Source organism: Ranitomeya imitator, chromosome 2 (genome assembly GCF_032444005.1).
Source record: "Ranitomeya imitator isolate aRanImi1 chromosome 2, aRanImi1.pri, whole genome shotgun sequence".
Taxonomy (NCBI): Eukaryota; Metazoa; Chordata; class Amphibia; order Anura; family Dendrobatidae; genus Ranitomeya; species Ranitomeya imitator.
The window spans coordinates 183,076,311-183,097,481 of record NC_091283.1 but is presented as its reverse complement, the minus strand read 5'-3'; the positions used below and the strand labels follow the sequence as shown (position 1 = coordinate 183,097,481).

The 21,171-nt window shown below is 44.3% G+C and overlaps 1 protein-coding gene across 1 annotated transcript in view; it reads left to right on the top strand.

Annotated features, from left to right (window-relative positions):
• The window catches only part of AK1 (adenylate kinase 1), a 112,670-nt gene that overhangs the window by 15,210 nt on the left and 76,289 nt on the right, over positions 1 to 21,171 (top strand). The window contains exons 5-8 of the mRNA XM_069748218.1: positions 4,342 to 4,455; positions 4,529 to 4,720; positions 5,738 to 5,828; positions 5,938 to 6,014. Coding sequence (XP_069604319.1) covers positions 4,342 to 4,455; positions 4,529 to 4,720; positions 5,738 to 5,828; positions 5,938 to 6,014 — 474 coding nt within the window. The remainder of the gene's footprint in view (positions 1 to 4,341; positions 4,456 to 4,528; positions 4,721 to 5,737; positions 5,829 to 5,937; positions 6,015 to 21,171) is intronic.

The window sequence follows — 21,171 nt, the reverse complement described above, 5'->3', positions numbered from 1 at the left end:
GATCTCGGGAGAGGAATGCCCTTTGCATCTCTGGAGCGTGATTATGGACGAGCGGGCCGGTTGATTCAGGAGTCTGTGACGAGCCAAACATGGGCATCATATGAAGCATCTTGGCGGGTATGGCAAAGTTGGGTGTCGGTGTGGGGCCAGTTGGTGTCTGAAGAAGACAGGATGTTGGCAGTATTATTCTTGATCGGGAAGGCGGCCGAAGAAGGTTGGTCAGTTTCGAAGGTTAATAAATTTGTTGCTGGATTGGCGTTTGCTTTTAAGTTGCAGGGGTTGGTGGACGTGACAAAACAATTTTTGGTCAGACAGGCACTTAGGGGTTTTAGGAGAGGTAATCACACTATTGATCGTCGCCGCCCCATTTCGTTTAGCCTTTTAGAACGGTTGGGTGGAGTCTTGGAGATTATTTGTGGTTCGGGTTTCGAATTGGCGTTGTTCCGCCTTGCCTTTTCATTAGCATTTTTTGGGGCCATGCGCGTTGGGGAACTGGTGTCTGCGTCCAAAGTTAGAGCCGGGGGTTTATTGGCGGAGGATGTGGAAGTTTGGACAGGGGGTGTTGTTTTTTGGATTCGGCGTTCAAAGACTGACCAAATTGGGAGAGGGAGACGTGTCGTGCTGGGGAGGGTTAACGGGTCTCTGATGTGTCCTAGAGGTTGTCTGGAAGCATACTGGCAGTTATGGTCAGGCAGATCTGGCCCTTTGTTATGTCACGCAGAGGGGTCATTTTTGTCACGCTTTCAGTTCATTGCAGTGTTAAGAAGGGGCTTGCAGGAGTTGGGTCTTTCTCCGGATATGTTTGGGTCGCATTCATTTCGTATCGGGGCGGCATCAGAAGCTGATAGTTTGGGTTTGGGCGCGGAAGACATTCGTAGAATTGGCAGGTGGACTTCAAATCGTTACTTAAGTTACGTCCGTCATTAATTTAATGGTGCGATTATGATTTTGTATTTGACCCCAGTGTTTTTTTCTTCATGCATCTTGTTGCAGGTATGTCCCCTTACTTAGCCTGGATCTTCGGACATTCGTTCGTTCATTGGGGGGCGCTGCGGGCCGAGGTCAGGCCGGACGGTAGGCAACTGGGCTTTAGTAGGCGTCAAGTTGTCATTCGGTGGTTGGGATATAGGGGGATGGTGTGGGGCAGGGCCCTTCCTGAATTTTCTAAGGCGGTTCGGTTAGATAGACAACCTGACATTTTAATCGTGCATTTGGGGGGGAATGACTTGGGTGTGCGGCCTGTCAGGGAATTGATTAGGGACATACGGTTCGATTTGTTGAGGTTGCAGGTATCATTTCCTGGGGTGTTGATAGTGTGGTCAGATATTGTGCCCAGAAAACGGTGGAGGGGGGCTAGATCGTTGAAGGGTATTAATAGGGCTAGGGTCAAGTTGAATAGGGCAATAGCGGGTTTTGTTTCCAGGAATGGGGGGATTAGTGTTAGACATTTTGAATTGGAGGCAGGGACTGGTAACTACTGGTTGGAAGACGGAGTTCACTTGAACGCGATTGGGATTGATTTGTGGACTTTAGCATTGCAAGAAGGAGTTGAGCGGGCGTTGGTGGCATTGGGGCACTCACGAGCCTGAGGTGGTCAGGGCTGTTCGTGTGTGGTGGGGGGGTGGGGGTTCTTGGAGTTGACGCTGATTGGTTGGGGGAAGGAATTGGAGCATAATTACAGTTAATTTAAAATTTGTTGGGGTTGGATCTGGCATTTTGGTATGGGCTCTGGACGGGGTTTTTACCCTGGGAGCTGTTGGTGGTTTTTTCTCTTCCCGGAACGGGATGTACGGTGCCCTCGAGCTGGTTTTCACGGCTGAGGGTAATATGGTGGTCGAGCTTATCTTGTGGGGTTTTTGCCAGATCTTTTTAGCTCCAAGAACCCTCCCCTCGAATTTATACTGTTGTATTTATGTTATGTTATTTTGTTAATAAAGTTGGCCGCTGTGGCCAAAATATCCAAAAAGAATAAGTGGTTATGTTTTATTTAAGGAAAGGTGGGTCGGTGGGCAGTAGTTTGGTGGTTAGGCTACATACGTAAGAAAGAACGTACTCGGCATACGCGGTCAAGATGGGGGCTGGAACAAAGCGCAGCTGGGAGGAGGCCCCCCATGACTGCTTTGAGCCGGCGGTCTTTTTGAATAATGCTCCGGCTGGGGATAGGAGAATGGAAAGGGGGGAGGGGTTTAGAAGGGGGAGGTAGTAGGGAAAGTGCGGGAAAACCGCCATTCCCTACCTTAATCCAGGAGAAGGAAGACCCACCCACCCTCCCTTGTTGTTGTGTGCTTGGGGGTTTTTGTTATTGAGGGGGGGAATTGCGGGGCAGTGTTTATATGTGGATATGGCGAGGGAAGTTATTTATATATATATATAAAAAAAAAAAAAAAAAAAAAAAAAAAAAGGAGGACATTTGTGGGTTTACACTTTGTATGCGGGTGTTTGGTCATTATTTGCATTTTATTCATGTATTGTCACAGTGGCAGTGGGGGGGTGGGGGTTCTTGGAGTTGACGCTGATTGGTTGGGGGAAGGAATTGGAGCATAATTACAGTTAATTTAAAATTTGTTGGGGTTGGATCTGGCATTTTGGTATGGGCTCTGGACGGGGTTTTTACCCTGGGAGCTGTTGGTGGTTTTTTCTCTTCCCGGAACGGGATGTACGGTGCCCTCGAGCTGGTTTTCACGGCTGAGGGTAATATGGTGGTCGAGCTTATCTTGTGGGGTTTTTGCCAGATCTTTTTAGCTCCAAGAACCCTCCCCTCGAATTTATACTGTTGTATTTATGTTATGTTATTTTGTTAATAAAGTTGGCCGCTGTGGCCAAAATATCCAAAAAGAATAAGTGGTTATGTTTTATTTAAGGAAAGGTGGGTCGGTGGGCAGTAGTTTGGTGGTTAGGCTACATACGTAAGAAAGAACGTACTCGGCATACGCGGTCAAGGCTACTGGATTAGATTTGGGTGAAGGTGGAAAACTGAAAATTAGAGAATCTCTAAAAATGGTCTGTGCCTATCATTAGGAACAAAACCAGCGCACATCAAGTGTCAGTTCCAATAAATATAATCCAATTTCACCAGGCTGCTGTAAAATCTGGCCGCTAGCTTGTGGTCACGGGCATTAATTTATCCATACTGATAAAGCTAATCCTATCAAATAATACATTTATGGGTTATATACTTGAATTGTGTGGTTTTCCAGTCTGCAAAGTGGTTAATATTATATATCTATATATAGGCATATTTTGGTATACATCTTTTACGCAATTGTATTATTTACCCCTCCAAAAATTATCCTTTTGAAAGTGGTACATTCCCGTTTCTAAATGCACTTTCCTCACCATCTAAAAGCCACTTAAGGGGCCCTCTGCCCTATGTAATGCCAGGCTAGCAGCTGAGCTTTAATGAATGCTTAATGCTGGGATTCTTAGTGGAGAACAAGCAGAGAAAGCACTATACTCCCCCTGGTGGCATGTAGGCATTATTACAAGTAAGTGCTGAAGTCATTGCAAAAGATAAAAAAAAAAAAAAAATATTGTGCTCAATTCAGTATAATCCTTCACCAGATATATAGATTTAATGCAGAACACCTATTGCTAGAAGTAAGCTGGCAAAACAGGTAATAAATGCACCCGTTATCCCAAACTCCCCCAAAAAGCACAAACTGTATATTAAAGGTTTTTTTTTTTCAGAAGGAGGATACTGGTATTGCATCTCAGTCTTATTCACTTCAATGGAGCTGAGCTGCAATACCAGGCACAAGCTGTGGACCGGTATGGCACTGTTGCTGAAATAAATAAAGCCGTCATGCTTCTCCAGTCCTAAGTAACAGGTGAGCAAAGGGAAACTGCACGATTATCTCCACGGCACAGTATTAGGAAGAGGGGCCAACAGAATATTGCGGCAGAATGAGTTCACTGAGAATCTGTCAGTGAGCTCGCTCTCTCAGAAGAGTTGGTAACTCTTTTGTCTTTTTTTTCTGAGTACCTCTCAGCTGATTTATGACCACAGGCCACGTCACATCTAAATATCCATGGGAAAACAAAATGCCTGATTCATTAGGACAGGCATGGTGTAGGTCAGTGTGAGTGAACGGGATCGCTGGAATTAAGAGTCTCATTAAGAGGTCCTTGTTACTTAATTAATTAGGCGCACTTCACAATAGTCCTCTGATTACATTTCTGGTTAAATCGATGCCACTAAAGTGATGAATTATATGAGCAAGGTTCACCACGGCCCGTCCCAGCTTTGCCCACTCTGGCGTAAAAATGTAAAAAAGTTGCAATTTCAATTTGTGCAAAAAAAAAAAAAAACGCTTTAGATATTTTGCCTTTTTTTTTATTTAGGAAACCACGATCGAGGAGCTGAAACAGCAATTTATCAACCATCAGGACTCCACCGGCTTTGTGGTTGATGGGTTTCCCCGGGACATCGGCCAGGCATTCACCTTCGAGGAGCAGGTGCGGATTTATTAGAAATACAGAACATGATGTCTGATTGTCACAGACCTTACTGGATCTGTATCGTCTACAGATTGGAACCCCAGATCTGGTGATCTTCTTGGCGTGTTCGAGTCAACGTCTGCGGCAGAGATTGGAAAGACGTTCAGCACAACAAGGACGACCAGACGATAACGCACATGCCATCGACCGAAGGTTGGACACCTTCAAACAGAACCTTCCCCTGATTGTCAAATATTACCAAGACAAAGGGCTCATAGCAAGAGTGAGTGTCCACGCTGATCCGGCACTGCTACATCGTACCCGGGTATTCCCATCATTGTGCCATATCACATTGATCCTGAGAATGAAGAGGCTCGAGCAGTAACTGCTGCTACCAGCAGCACGGCACTGTTCACATGAAGGGAGTCGTGCTGCAGTTTCCCTGCACAGAGAAGACATTATGGGCCCTTCATTCCCAGGATCAGTGGGGGTCCCAGAGCTTGTGCCCCTCCCTAATCTCAAAGTGATGGCATATCCAAAAGATTTCCACAGCAACAGTGATCTTGCAATACAGCCGAGCAAAAGTCTGCCCCCTACAGGCCATGCCTGACATCGCAACTAGCAATAAGGCCTGGGTTCAGGGGGGCCGTAATAAGGAACAGTCATAGCTGCACATCTTTAAATGCTCAATTCTTTCCCCATAGTGGAGCCAGGCATTCTAGTGTATGGAGGAGTTTGGCGAGATAATGAGTATTTGCCCCACAGGTGTATGGGCATCTTTAAGAAGTTGAAAAATCTATATAAAAATATTTTTTATAGATGTTTTAATTTGATGTTTATACACTTTTTTTATATTCAGGGAGTTTTTTCTGCTTTAAATGATCAAGTAATCAAAATTTTGAGCATTTTTTTAAGCAGAAACGCTGCAAGATTTGACATGTTGCTTCTTTTCCCACACGGATAAACAAAGCACTCTGAGCACTGTCGGTGTGTTTTATCCATTTATATCAATAGGAAGTTTATTAAAAGCATTTTTTTCATGTAGATTTTGTAGGAGAGTCCATTCCAAAAGCTTGTACAAAAAGCAAACAGATCCCACAGGGCCATAGTCTTGTACGGGTGATTTTGATAAGAATGGACATGTCGCCGTGATCTTTTTGATGGGAAAACAACACGGTCGTGTGAACGGCCACATAGACTGTAACGGGTTCATGTCCTAGCTGTGGAAACCACAGAGAACTGAAGAACGGGCGTCAGAATGAGGCCTGAATAACATGGCTCCTGCCAATTCTTCCCACAGTTTGATGCCGACAGAGAGGAGGACTGCATATTCGAGGACATCTGCTGTGCCGTGCAGGGCCTTCTCTTCCCCGACGGTTTGGGTGTGGAAGGTGCGTGTGATACAGAAGTCACATTTGTCATTACTAACCTTTTTCCTTCTTCCATATGTGTCCATTTGCGTTCATTTCTAATTTTCCTACTTTCGTCCCATTTCTGTAGGATTCAGCCAGCAGAGTTTCCGTGCCTCGTTTTCTGAAGAATCTGTGCAACCGAAAGAAGTGGAATTTAAAGAGCAGGTAACCTCGGCAGATAAGAAATGACTGTACACAGTATAGTAACCTTTAGGTACTCCTATCTCAGCCATTCATATCTATCTTTATATGGAGGCCATAGGTGGTCGGGATTATGGAAACATGAGCACTGCTGCCAATCAGTGATTAGCTGCAGTGTTCACGTGACCTAACAATGTCATGCAAGTCCTGGGATGCCCTGGCGCCAACATCGCTGGAATGGCACCTTTGATGTTATATTATTTTTTTACACTAGGGAATATAATAATTAAAGGGGTTGTACACTACTAGGACAACCCCTTCTCACTAAGAATGGTTACCCCATTAAAATAAAAACACCTATACTCTCCTCTCATAGCGGCGCTATTCCACTAGTGTTGGCACTAGTGTTCCCGGGACTCAGGAGTTGGCCACTCACCCCCTGTTGATTACTTAGGTGGGGACTGTGATGCCAGCACCTGATTGGGCACAGGGCTCACATGATAACAACCTCATGTGAATTCCAGGAACGTGAGTTCCTACACCGCTGGAATGGTGTCGGCACCAGAGGTGAGTATAGGCTTTTTTTATTTTAGAGGGGGCAAACATTCAGATTGAGAAGGGGTTGTTCTAGTAGTGGACAACCAGAGGGCTGTCCGAGTAGTCAAAAACCCCTTTAAGTGGTTCTGGGTTGGTTGCACCAATTCCAACTTATTGGATTGAATCTGTTGGTTGCATATTTTCATGATTATAAATCGGAAATGGTATAAAAGCTCCATTGAAAAGGAAAGTAGTGACACCCAATTAACAATATACTGAAACATTTCCAGGAGGAGTAACAGAAGAACTACACTATGCAGAAAGAAAAAAAAACTGCATATACTAAAATAATGTGTCCTCTTTACAAGAGGGATTGTGATTTTAAAGATCATTAAAGGCTGAAATGATTTATTTTATTGTATCCTTTATCATTCTGTCTATTGAAGAGCGATACTCAGATACAACGTGTCATAAGTAAATCATATTCCAGTACATTTATTTTCTGGAATTGACATGATCTGTTGATACACATTACATGCCGATGTGACCCTGTTGATGACCTTGGCCTTGAGCATTCACTTAAATGTGTGAAGAAAATGAAGGCATCTTGAGTGTAGAGAGCAGTGAAGAGGCGTCTCTCCATCACACCGGGGGAATGAATCATCGCAGCCCGACGGGGTCATTTCAGCATCTTGATAAATCACTTTTTCATTGGCATTGAATAACTTTCAACATTCGGGAGCAATGAATCACTTGGACAGGTCACGCTTCAATATTGGATGTATATGCAAGTGAAGTTTGGCATTAGTGGGGGTAAGGGGCTGATTAGTTGACAGAAAAAGTATTTAGCCCACTAATAAAAAAGAAACCTAAAAGAGGCAGAGCCGTATCTAGGGGTTCAGTACAGGAGGGGCAGAACATGGCTGAGTGGACCTCCAACCCAGGTAGCGCATGTATACAACCATGGAGGCAGATCTTAATTATAGTGTATAGGTGAAACCTCGCAGACGACAATGCTGCTAAACCGAGACCAATATAATCGCCATATAGTGACCTTATAGCAGGAGTAGTGAACTCACAGGTGACATCCTTTCAGATTGGACTCGGTCATTTTCCCTTTCTTTTCCATCCATCCCAGAGCAACATAAAAGATTTATAATCCAGCTCAGTCTGTAGCGTTTGTAACACGGACAAATTTCACTTCTCAAATTTCTTGCGCCGTCCCTCCCTATTTCCGACCTATACACGTTCTCCATTCTGCTGCTACCCAGATGCTGAGCTTGTCGCTTCCCTTCCATCTAGAAAATAATATTGCCCGTTAAAAAGTAATAATGAACAGAGTGCCCCTGAATACACAAAAAGTACCTAGCGTGCCCCATTAATGAACAATAATCCCCAAAGTGTCCTCTAGATCCACAATAATCGGGTGCCCCGTTATTCAGTAACAATAATGCCCAGGAAGCCTCGGTATTTGATAATAGTATTAATAAGTACAAGTTCCCCCTTAATAAGTTTTTTACTACAAAGTAGTAAGGCCGAGAGAAAAATAATGAAAGAAATTCCCGCCTTGTCCTGATTCTCAACGCCGCAGCACTTCTCTCCCCTCCCGTGCATTTAGTGGCACAATGCAGGGACGTCGTTACATGGCCTGCGCCAGGACACTGACATCACACATCATACCTCTGTTCTGTAGGTCAGAGGCATAAGGCGTTTTTCCAGCGTTTTTAATATGCATCTTTTATGCAAATTTTCAGCTGAGTTTTACAGTACCAGCTACGTCCATGAGATTTCAGAAGTCTCATGCACACACATTGTTTTTTTTGTCATCAGGGTTTTTTGTTTTGCATATTTTTTGCACAATAGAGCATGTCACATTTCTTTCAGCATTTTTTACAGCTTTTTTCACCCATTGACTTGAATGGGTGGCGAAAAAACGCTGAAAAAATACATAAAAAATGCAGATATCAGGTTTTGTTGTTTTTTTTGTGCCAAAACCTGGTTCTATAGAATAGGACTTTTTTTCCAACACTAAACTTTATCAGCATGCACAAGAGACCAATCTAGCATGCCAAACCTCCTAAAATAGAACCCACAAGAAAAAACAAGGAAAGCATGCTGAAAACACCGCTGAAAAAAACAGCTAGTGTGAATTTACCCTTAAGAGGCCTGTAGAACTTACCAGGTAGAGTGTAGTAGTGCACTACCAAAGGATTGTGGACGCTGATCTATCTGAAAGTGGCACACAATATTTTTAAGGGGTCGTTCTCAAGAAAAAAGTGGGCAAGTATAGTCTAAAAGTTAATAAAAACCATATACTTGCCTACCTTCACCCCGCCACTCCTCTCTTGCTTCTTCTTCCGGTTGGATGGGGTATGTGTCTGATGCAACCGATCACTTGCCACAGCACACATGATTCTTCATTTCCACTTAGCCCAACATATCTCAAAATTAGTGCCATGAATTCACCGACTTTGAAAAAACATGAGGTCATGATACTCTGTTGGGAGATTCCTAGGGAGACTACATGTGGCCACCCTCTGGTTATGATGTGAACTGCAGCTTGTTAAAGGTTTGGATAGCAGGTTACAACAATTTTCAAAAGTGAGAAATGAATGAGAACCCATCTGTCTGCCTCCCTTGTGCCCAAGTGCCCTGATGCTAATTTTTGGGCACTCCGCATTATTTGGAGGCATTTTTCCAATTGACTTCCCTCTCATATGCCAACTGCAACTTAGTTTTGTGCTCTGCACCAGTTTGTGCTCCAGAGCTGCACAACAGAATAGTGCAACCAGAACCGGGCTGACAGCTGTCTCTGGTCGCCCGGTCGCTAAGCTGGTATGCAAGTATGCACATAGGTGTTTCTCCAGTTTTCTGGAGTAATTTTCTCCTTTTTTTTAGTATCTTTAGTATTTGTGTCTTAATCTCTACACATTTTGCTTTACTTTTTAAATTGTCTTTCTTTTTTAAATGGGTTGTCCAGGCTTGGGGTTCACGTCTGCAGTCACTGCAGAATTGTGAATCCTCAAAGCTCGCAGAGCGCGCACTGTCAGGATTCTCTAGTGCCAGTGCCGGTCACATGCTGACTAGACATGTGCTGTTTGCTCAATACAGATGAAATGAGCGAGGTTGGACATGTCTAGTCCGAATGTGGCCGGGAGTATAATATCTGTTGTTTTACCCAGCAGTTATTAATCATTTACAGGACCATTTCCAGTTTCTTATGCTACAGAATTCTAATGTATCTGTAAAAATCGGATCCTTTAGCGTGGCTCTTTATGGAATCCAATTTTTTTCTCGGACCCACTCGATCTGCAATTTTTTTCACTTATAGATTAATTCAGTGAAATTGGTCATCCGCACTGCACAATTGAATAACATTGGTCAGAGTGTTATTTGATTAAAAAAATGGGATATTTCTTCTCTGATTTATAAGGTGGTGTGATCGAGCCTTAGACGGATTCATGAAATGTGACTTTTGCCAAATGTCCCATTTTTGGGTACATCTCACTGCAGTCCTTGCCTGGAGTAAGGTTTCCAGTGGATATTTCAATTTGGCCCATTTTTGCAACTTTTGAAAGGATCTCTTTTGTTGCTGAAAAGTTGCAAAAATATCTCCAGCTAAATACAAAAATAAAGAGCATTTTTGATTCTACCCTAAATTCATTGCCCCGTGTGGCATTTTTAAGAATTTGGTTAAAAAAAAAAAAGTCAACAAATACCACCAGATAAAAAAAATAAAAGTGACTTCAATAAATCACAAATGATGAATTGTGCCCATAGTGTCCCTTGGTCTGTTCTCCACTCCGCCTTCCTGTTGCGATTCCTATATATGCTACGATGTGACGTTTTTCCAAGTGGAAACCTCTAGCTGGTGTAGGGACACTGGCAATGCATCTTGGGAAAAGGGTATGCAAATTAGCTCTCTATTAGGAAGAAGAATGCTGGCTCTGATGTGCCATCTAGTAGAGGTAGCACACACTTTCAAAATCCACTTCTGTGCATTTCGTGCCTATTATTATTATGAAAAATATTTTATGCATCCTAAGGACGTGCAAGGCAAATTCTTTCTATTAGGATTTACTGTCATTTCAATGTAGAGCAAAGTCCAGCAGTTAAAAAGGGTAAAATATGGATATTACATGAAATGTAAGGGTACGAGACTGTACAACTACGAACATGCTATTTAGATCATGCAAAGCTTTTGGTCCTGCTGGACATTTCATCCTCGCTATTCCCTTATTTCTGTGTCCAGAACTCTCTGCTGACGCTGCAATGTAGCCAGACACTTGAGAAAGTCACTGGCAGCTACAGAATACATAAATTCTAATACACATGCTTCCATGCTACTTCTTAAGTCTACAGCCTAAAACATACAGGTGCTTCTCACAAAATTAGAATATCATCAAAAAGTTCATTTATTTCAGTTCTTCAATTCAAAAAGTTAAATTGATGTAATATATAGTCATTACAAACAGGGTGATCTATGTCAAGTGTTTATTTCTGTTAATGTTGATGATTATGGCTTACAGCCAATGAAAACCCAAAAGTCATCATCTCAGTAAATTAGAATAATTAACAAAAAACCCTGCAAAGGCTTCCTAAGGGTTTATAAAGGTTGTAGTCTGTTTCAGTAGGCTCCACAATCATGGGGAAGACTGCTGACTTGACAGATGTCCAGAAGGCAGCCATTGACACACTCCACAAGGAGGGGAAGCCACAAAAGGTCATTGGTAAAGAAGCTGGCTGCTCACAGAGAGCTGTATCCAAGCATATTAATGGAAAGCTGAGTGGAAGGAAAAAGTGTGGTAGAAAAAGGTGCACAAGCAACCGGAATAACCGCAGCCTTGATAGGATTGTAAAGAAAAGGCCATTCAAAAATTTGGGGGAGATTCACAGGGAGTGGACTGCTGCTGGAGTCATTGCTTCAAGAACCACCACTGTTATGACCTGGTGGTCAGGACAATAATGGACCTGGTGGTTAAGAGCACACGGAATGACCTGATAGTTACTGATAATATAGGACGAGCTCTGGGACGTGGGAACTCTGCTGACTGCAATCCCTAATCCTATCAACCACACTAGAAATAGCCGTGGATTGCTCCTAACGCTCCCTATGCAACTCGGCACAGCCTAAGGAACTAGCTAGCCCTAAAGATAGAAAAATAAAGCCTACCTTGCCTCAGAAAAATTCCCCAAAGGAAAAGGCAGCCCCCCACATATAATGACTGTGAGTAAAGATGAAAATACAAACACAGAGATGAAATAGATTTAGCAAAGTGAGGCCCGACTTACTGAACAGACTGAGGATAGGAAAGGTAGCTTTGCGGTCAGCACAAAAACCTACAAAAAGACCACGCAGAGGGCGCAAAAAGACCCTCCGCACCGACTCACGGTGCGGAGGCGCTCCCTCTGCGTCCCAGAGCTTCCAGCAAGCAAGAACAACAATCAAAATAGCAAGCTGGACAGAAAAATAGCAAACCAGAGAAAAACAAGCAGTCACTTAGCTTCTGCTGGGAAGACAGGTCACAAGAACGATCCAGGAGTGAACTAGACCAATACTGGAACATTGACAGGTGGCATGGAGCAAAGATCTAAGTGGAGTTAAATAGAGCAGCCAGCTAACGAATTAACCTCGTCACCTGAGGAAGGAAACTCAGAAACACCCACAGCCACCAGAGAAAGTCCATGGACAGAACCAGCCGAAGTACCATTCATGACCACAGGAGGGAGCCCAACAACAGAATTCACAACAGTACCCCCCCCTTGAGGAGGGGTCACCGAACCCTCACCAGAGCCCCCAGGCCGACCAGGACGAGCCAAATGAAAGGCACGAACCAGATCGGCAGCATGAACATCAGAGGCAAAAACCCAGGAATTATCTTCCTGACCATAACCCTTCCACTTGACCAGGTACTGGAGTTTCCGTCTCGAAATACGAGAATCCAAAATCTTCTCCACCACATACTCCAACTCCCCCTCAACCAACACCGGGGCAGGAGGATCAACGTATGGAACCACAGGCGCCACGTATCTCCGCAACAACGACCTATGGAACACATTATGGATGGCAAAAGAAGCAGGAAGGGCCAAACGAAATGACACAGGATTGATAACCTCAGAAATCTTATACGGATCAATGAAACGAGGCTTAAACTTAGGAGAGGAAACCTTCATAGGAACATAACGAGACGACAACCAAACCAAATCCCCAACACGAAGTCGGGGACCCACACAACGCCGGCGGTTAGCGAAACGTTGAGCCTTCTCCTGGGACAATGTCAACTTGTCCACCACATGAGTCCAAATCTGCTGCAACCTATCCACCACAGTATCTACACCAGGACAGTCCGAAGACTCAACCTGCCCTGAAGAGAAACGCGGATGGAAACCAGAATTGCAGAAAAACGGCGAAACCAAAGTAGCCGAGCTGGCCCGATTATTAAGGGCGAACTCAGCCAAAGGCAAAAAGGACACCCAATCATCCTGATCAGCAGAAACAAAGCATCTCAGATATGTTTCCAAAGTCTGATTAGTTCGTTCGGTTTGGCCATTTGTCTGAGGATGGAAAGCCGAGGAAAAAGACAAATCAATGCCCATCCTAGCACAAAAAGATCGCCAAAACCTCGAAACAAACTGGGAACCTCTGTCAGAAACGATGTTCTCCGGGATACCATGTAAACGAACCACATGCTGGAAAAATAATGGCACCAAATCAGAGGAGGAAGGTAATTTAGACAAAGGTACCAAATGGACCATCTTAGAAAAGCGATCACAAACCACCCAAATGACCGACATCTTTTGAGAGACGGGGAGATCCGAAATAAAATCCATAGAAATATGCGTCCAGAGCCTCTTCGGGACCGGCAAGGGCAAAAGCAATCCACTGGCACGAGAAGAGCAGGGCTTAGCCCGAGCACAAGTCCCACAGAACTGCACAAAAGAACGCACATCCCGTGACAAAGACGGCCACCAAAAGGATCTAGCCACCAAATCTCTGGTACCAAAGATTCCAGGATGCCCAGCCAACACTGAACAATGAATCTCAGAGATAACTCTACTAGTCCATCTATCAGGGACAAACAGTTTCTCTGCTGGGCAACGGTCAGGTCTATCAGCCTGAAATTTTTGCAGCACCCGCCGCAAATCAGGGGAGATGGCAGACAAAATTACCCCCTCTTTGAGAATACCCGCCGGCTCAGGAACACCCGGAGAGTCAGGCACAAAACTCCTTGACAGGGCATCAGCCTTCACATTCTTAGAGCCCGGAAGGTACGAAACCACAAAATCAAAACGGGAGAAAGATAACGACCATCGAGCCTGTCTCGGATTCAACCGTTTGGCAGACTCAAGATAAGTCAAATTCTTGTGATCTGTCAAGACCACCACGCGATGCTTGGCTCCTTCAAGCCAATGACGCCACTCCTCGAATGCCCACTTCATGGCCAACAACTCTCGATTACCAACATCATAGTTGCGCTCAGCAGGCGAAAACTTTCTAGAAAAGAAAGCACATGGCTTCATCACCGAGCCATCAGAACTTCTTTGCGACAAAACAGCCCCAGCTCCAATCTCAGAAGCATCAACCTCAACCTGAAACGGGAGCGAAACATCTGGCTGGCACAACACAGGGGCAGAAGAAAAACGACGCTTCAACTCCTGAAAAGCCTCTACAGCTGCAGAAGACCAATTGACCACATCAGCACCTTTCTTGGTCAAATCAGTCAACGGTTTAGCAACACTAGAAAAATTAGCGATGAAGCGCCGATAAAAATTAGCAAAGCCCAGGAACTTTTGCAGGCTCTTCACAGATGTCGGCTGAGTCCAATCGTAAATGGCTTGGACTTTAACAGGGTCCATCTCGATAGTAGAAGGGGAAAAAATGAACCCCAAAAATGAAACCTTCTGAACTCCAAAGAGACACTTTGACCCCTTCACAAACAAGGAATTCGCACGAAGGACCTGGAACACCATTCTGACCTGCTTCACATGAGACTCCCAATCATCCGAAAAGACCAAAATATCATCCAAATACACAATCAGGAATTTATCCAGGTACTCTCGGAAGATGTCATGCATAAAGGACTGAAATATTGATGGAGCATTGGAAAGCCCGAATGGCATAACCAGGTACTCAAAATGGCCCTCGGGCATATTAAATGCTGTTTTCCATTCATCGCCTTGTTTAATACGCACAAGATTATACGCCCCTCGAAGATCTATCTTGGTGAACCAACTAGCCCCTTTAATACGAGCAAACAAATCAGACAGCAACGGCAAAGGATACTGAAATTTGACTGTAATTTTATTGGGAAGGCGGTAATCAATACAAGGTCTCAAAGAACCATCCTTCTTGGCCACAAAAAAGAACCCTGCTCCTAACGGTGATGACGACGGGCGAATATGGCCTTTCTCCAAGGATTCCTTTATATAACTCCGCATAGCGGCGTGTTCTGGCACAGATAAATTGAACAATCGGCCCTTAGGAAACTTACTACCAGGAATCAAATTAATTGCACAATCGCAATCCCTATGAGGAGGTAGGGCACTGGCTTTGGGCTCATCAAATACATCCCGATAATCCGACAAAAACTCTGGAACTTCAGAAGGAGTGGAAGACGAAATAGACAAAAATGGAACATCACCATGTACCCCCTGGCAACCCCAGCTGGACACAGACATAGATTTCCAGTCCAATACTGGATTATGAACCTGTAGCCATGGCATCCCCAAAACGACCACATCATGCAGATTATGCAACACCAGAAAGCAGATATCCTCCTGATGTGCAGGAGCCATGCACATGGTCAATTGGGTCCAGTACTGAGGCTTATTCTTGGCCAAAGGCGTAGCATCAATTCCTCTCAATGGAATAGGATACTGCAAGGGCTCCAAGAAAAAACCACAGCGCCTAGCAAACTCCAAGTCCATCAAATTCAGGGCAGCGCCTGAATCCACAAATGCCATAACAGAATAGGATGACAAAGAACAAATCAGAGTAACGGACAATAGAAATTTCGACTGTACCGTACCAATGGTGGCAGACCTAGCGAACCGCTTAGTGCGCTTAGGACAATCGGAGATAGCATGAGTGGAATCACCACAGTAAAAACATAGCCCATTCCGATGTCTGTGTTCTTGCCGTTCAGCTCTGGTCAAAGTCCTATCACATTGCATAGGCTCAGGCCCATGCTCAGATACTACCGCCAAATGGTGCACAGCTTTACGCTCACGCAAGCGTTGATCGATCTGAATGGCCAAAGACAGACTCATTCAGACCAGCAGGCATGGGAAATCCCAGCATGACATCCTTAAGGGCTTCAGAGAGACCCTTTCTGAAGATTGCTGCCAGGGCACATTCATTCCACTGAGTGAGCACAGACCACTTTCTAAACTTCTGACAATATATCTCCGCTTCATCCTGACCCTGACACAGAGCCAGCAAGATTTTCTCTGCCTGATCCACTGAATTAGGTTCGTCATAAAGCAATCCAAGCGCCAGGAAAAACGCATCAACATCACGCAATGCCGGATCTCCGGGCGCAAGGGAAAATGCCCAGTCTTGAGGGTCACCACGTAACAAAGAAATAATGATCTTTACTTGTTGAACAGGGTCACCTGAGGAGCGAGGTTTCAAGGCAAGAAACAATTTACAATTATTTTTGAAATTCAAGAACTTAGATCTATCACCAAAAAACAAATCAGGAATTGGAATCCTAGGCTCTGACATCGGATTCTGAACCACAAAATCTTGAATGTTTTGTACACTTATAGTGAGATTATCCATCAAAGAGGACAGACCTTGAATGTCCATGTCTACATCTGTGTTCTGAACCAACCAGATGTAAAGGGGAAAATAGAGACAAAACACACTGCAAAGAAAAAAAAATGGTCTCAGAACTTCTCTTATCCCTCTATTGAGATGCATTAGTACTTTGGGCCACCTGTACTGTTATGACCTGGTGGTCAGGACAATAATGGACCTGGTGGTTAAGAGCACACGGAATGACCTGATAGTTACTGATAATATAGGACGAGCTCTGGGATGTGGGAACTCTGCTGACCGCAATCCCTAATCCTATCAACCACACTAGAAATAGCCGTGGATTGCTCCTAACGCTCCCTATGCAACTCGGCACAGCCTAAGGAACTAGCTAGCCCTAAAGATAGAAAAATAAAGCCTACCTTGCCTCAGAGAAATTCCCCAAAGGAAAAGGCAGCCTCCCACATATAATGACTGTGAGTAAAGATGAAAATACAAACACAGAGATTAAATAGATTAAGCAAAGTGAGGCCCGACTTACTGAACAGACTGAGGATAGGAAAGGTAGCTTTGCGGTCAGCACAAAAACCTACAAAAAGACCACGCAGAGGGCGCAAAAAGACCCTCCGCACCGACTCACGGTGCGGAGGCGCTCCCTCTGCGTCCCAGAGCTTCCAGCAAGCAAGAACAACAATCAAAATAGCAAGCTGGACAGAAAAATAGCAAACCAGAGAAAAACAAGCAGTCACTTAGCTTCTGCTGGGAAGACAGGTCACAAGAACGATGGAGCAAAGATCTAAGTGGAGTTAAATAGAGCAGCCAGCTAACGAATTAACCTCGTCACCTGAGGAAGGAAACTCAGAAACACCCACAGCCACCAGAGAAAGTCCATGGACAGAACCAGCCGAAGTACCATTCATGACCACAGGAGGGAGCCCAACAACAGAATTCACAACACACCACACACAGACATATTGAGGACATGGGATATACAAGTGTCACATTCCTTGTGCCAAGTCACTCATGACCAATAGAAAACGCCAGAAGCGTCTTGCCTTGGCCAAGGAGAAAAAGTTTTCAGATGAAAGCAAATTTTGCACTTCATTTGGAAATCAAGGTCCCAGAGTCTGGAGGAAGAGTGGAGAGGCCACAATCCAAGCTGCTGGAGGTCTAGTGTGAAGTTTCCACAATCAGTGATGGTTTGGGGAGCTGGTGTAGGTCCACTGTGTTTTGTCAAGACCAAAGTCAGCGCTGCGGTCTACCAGGAAATGTTAGAGCACTTGATGCTTCCCTCTGCCGACAAGCTTTTTTGATTTGGAAATTTCATTCTCCAGCAGGACTTGGCACCTGTCCACACTGCAAAAGTACCAATACCTGGTGTAAAAACAACAGTATCACTGGGCTTGATTGGCCAGCAAACTCGCCTGACCTTAACTCCAAAGAGAATCTATGGGGTATTGTCAGGAGGAAGATGAGAGACACCAGACCCAACAATGCAGACGAGCTGAAGGCTGCTATCAAAACATCCTGGGCTTCCATAACACCTCAGCAGTGCCACAGGCTGATCGCCTCCATGCCACGCCGCATTGATGCAGTAATTGATGCAAAAGGAGCCGCGACCAAGTATTGAGTGCATTTACTGAACATACATTTCAGTAGGCCAACATTTCAGATGTCATGATCCAGTTATGAGATTATGTTCAGCTCTCTTGTCTCTGGACTGGTCATGTGGGAGTTAATCCTCTCTGCCTCACCCTGGAGCTGGCTGTGCTATTTAAGTCCTCTGCAGCCTGGGGGCCAGTGTCAGCTATAGTTCATGCTGCACTGTTTGAGCTCCTGACCTGATCCCTGTTATAGTGTTCCTGTTTGCCTCTGACTGCCTGCACCCGTTTATGACTTGTTCTGACCTCTGGCCTGTACCCCGACTCCGTCTTACGTCTCACGTTTTGGTTACCACGTTCCCGGTAGGTTCTGACGTCTTGCTTGTCCCCAACGATTCTCTGCTCGCCCCTTCTGTACCGTGCCGCTATCTCCGTGTATGACCTTGTCTTGTTTCATGTCCCTTTCATTACCTGTGACACCTGTGTTGTTGCTCAGTTTTGCTGCGCTGTGTGTGCAGCCTCCTTTCCTTAGCCAGCACCCCCTGGTGGAGGTTGCTCTATACTGCACTGTAGCAGCACATTACATCAGATTTTAAAATCATTGTTCGAGCTGGTGTTATAAAGTATTCTAATTTACTGAGATAATGACTGAGTTTTCATTGGCTGTAAGCCATAATCATCAACATTAACAGAAATAAACACGTGAAATAGATCACTCTGTTTGTAATGACTCTATATAATATATGAGTTTCACTATTTGTATTGAAGAACTGAAATAAATTAACTTTTTGATGTTATTCTAATTTTGTGAGAAGCACCAGTTGTTAAGGACCGGCGGAACGCACCAAGTATAGATGATATGAAACTAGGTGCGTTCGCAGTCCGAGGTCCACCGTGCAGGCAAAAGACCCTGCTGCTAGTAAGACGGACTACATGGCGGTACCAAGTACAGGTCCTTCTCAAAAAATTAGCATATAGTGTTAAATTTCATTATTTACCATAATGTAATGATTACAATTAAACTTTCATATATTATAGATTCATTATCCACCAACTAAAATTTGTCAGGTCTTTTATTGTTTTAATACTGATGATTTTGGCATACAACTCCTGATAACCCAAAAAACCTGTCTTAATAAATTAGCATATCAAGAAAAGGTTCTCTAAACGACCTATTACCCTAATCTTCTGAATCAACTAATTAACTCTAAACACATGCAAAAGATACCTGAGGCTTTTATAAACTCCCTGCCTGGTTCATTACTCAAAACCCCCATCATGGGTAAGACTAGTGACCTGACAGATGTCAAGAAGGCCATCATTGACACCCTCAAGCAAGAGGGTAAGACCCAGAAAGAAATTTCTCAACAAATAGGCTGTTCCCAGAGTGCTGTATCAAGGCACCTCAATGGTAAGTCTGTTGGAAGGAAACAATGTGGCAGAAAACGCTGTACAACGAGAAGAGGAGACCGGACCCTGAGGAAGATTGTGGAGAAGGACCGATTCCAGACCTTGGGGAACCTGAGGAAGCAGTGGACTGAGTCTGGTGTGGAAACATCCAGAGCCACCGTGCACAGGCGTGTGCAGGAAATGGGCTACAGGTGCCGCATTCCCCAGGTAAAGCCACTTTTGAACCATAAACAGCGGCAGAGGCGCCTGACCTGGGCTACAGAGAAGCAGCACTGGACTGTTGCTAAGTGGTCCCAAGTACTTTTTTCTGATGAAAGCAAATTTTGCATGTCATTCGGAAATCAAGGTGCCAGAGTCTGGAGGAAGACTGGGGAGAAGGAAATGCCAAAATGCCTGAAGTCCAGTGTCAAGTACCCACAGTCAGTGATGGTGTGGGGTGCCATGTCAGCTGCTGGTGTTGGTCCACTGTGTTTCATCAAGGGCAGGGTCAATGCAGCTAGCTATCAGGAGATTTTGGAGCACTTCATGCTTCTATCGGCTGAAATGCTTTATGGAGATGAAGATTTCATTTTTCAGCACGACCTGGCACCTGCTCACAGTGCCAAAACCACTGGTAAATGGTTTACTGACCATGGTATTACTGTGCTCAATTGGCCTGCCAACTCTCCTGACCTGAACCCCATAGAGAATCTGTGGGATATTGTGAAGAGAAAGTTGAGAGACGCAAGACCCAACACTCTGGATGAGCTTAAGGCCGCTATTGAAGCATCCTGGGCCTCCATAACATCTCAGCAGTGTCACAGGCTGATTGCCTCCATGCCACGCCGCATTGAAGCAGTCATTTCTGCCAAAGGATTCCCGACCAAGTATTGAGTGCATAACTGAACATTATTATTTGATGGTTTTTTTGTTTGTTATTAAAAAACACTTTTATTTGATTGGATGGGTGAAATATGCTATAATTTATTGAGACAGGTTTTTTGGGTTATCAGGAGTTGTATGCCAAAATCATCAGTATTAAAACAATAAAAGACCTGACAAATTTCAGTTGGTGGATAATGAATCTATAATATATGAAAGTTTAATTGTAATCATTACATTATGGTAAATAATGAAATTTAATAATAATAATAATAATAATAATAATAATAATTTTTATTTATATAGCGCCAACATATTCCGCAGCGCTTTACAAATTATAGAGGGGACTTGTACAGACAATAGACATTACAGCATAACAGAAATACAGTTCAAAACAGATACCAGGAGGAGTGAGGGCCCTGCTCGCAAGCTTACAAACTATGGGGAAAAGGGGAGACACGAGAGGTGGATGGTAACAATTGCTTTAGTTATTCGGACCAGCTATAGTGTAAGGCTCAGGTGTTCATGTAAAGCTGCATGAACCAGTTACCTGCCTAAGTATGTAGCAGTACAGACACAGAGGGCTAATACTGCATAAAGTGTATGAGAACATGATGCGAGGAACCTTTTTTTTTTTTATTATAAATAGGCCACACAGGGATCGTTAGGTTAATGCATTGAGGCGGTAGGCCAGTCTGAACAAATGAGTTTTTAGGGCACGCTTAAAACTGTGGGGATTGGGGATTAATCGTATTAACCTAGGTAGTGCATTCCAAAGAATCGGCGCAGCACGTGTAAAGTCTTGGAGACGGGAGTGGGAGGTTCTGATTATTGAGGATGCTAACCTGAGGTCATTAGCGGAGCGGAGGGCACGGGTAGGGTGGTAGACTGATACCAGGGAGGAGATGTAGGGTGGTGCTGAGCCATGGAGTGCTTTGTGGATGAGGGTAGTAGTTTTGTACTGGATTCTGGAGTGGATGGGTAGCCAGTGTAATGACTGGCACAGGGTAGA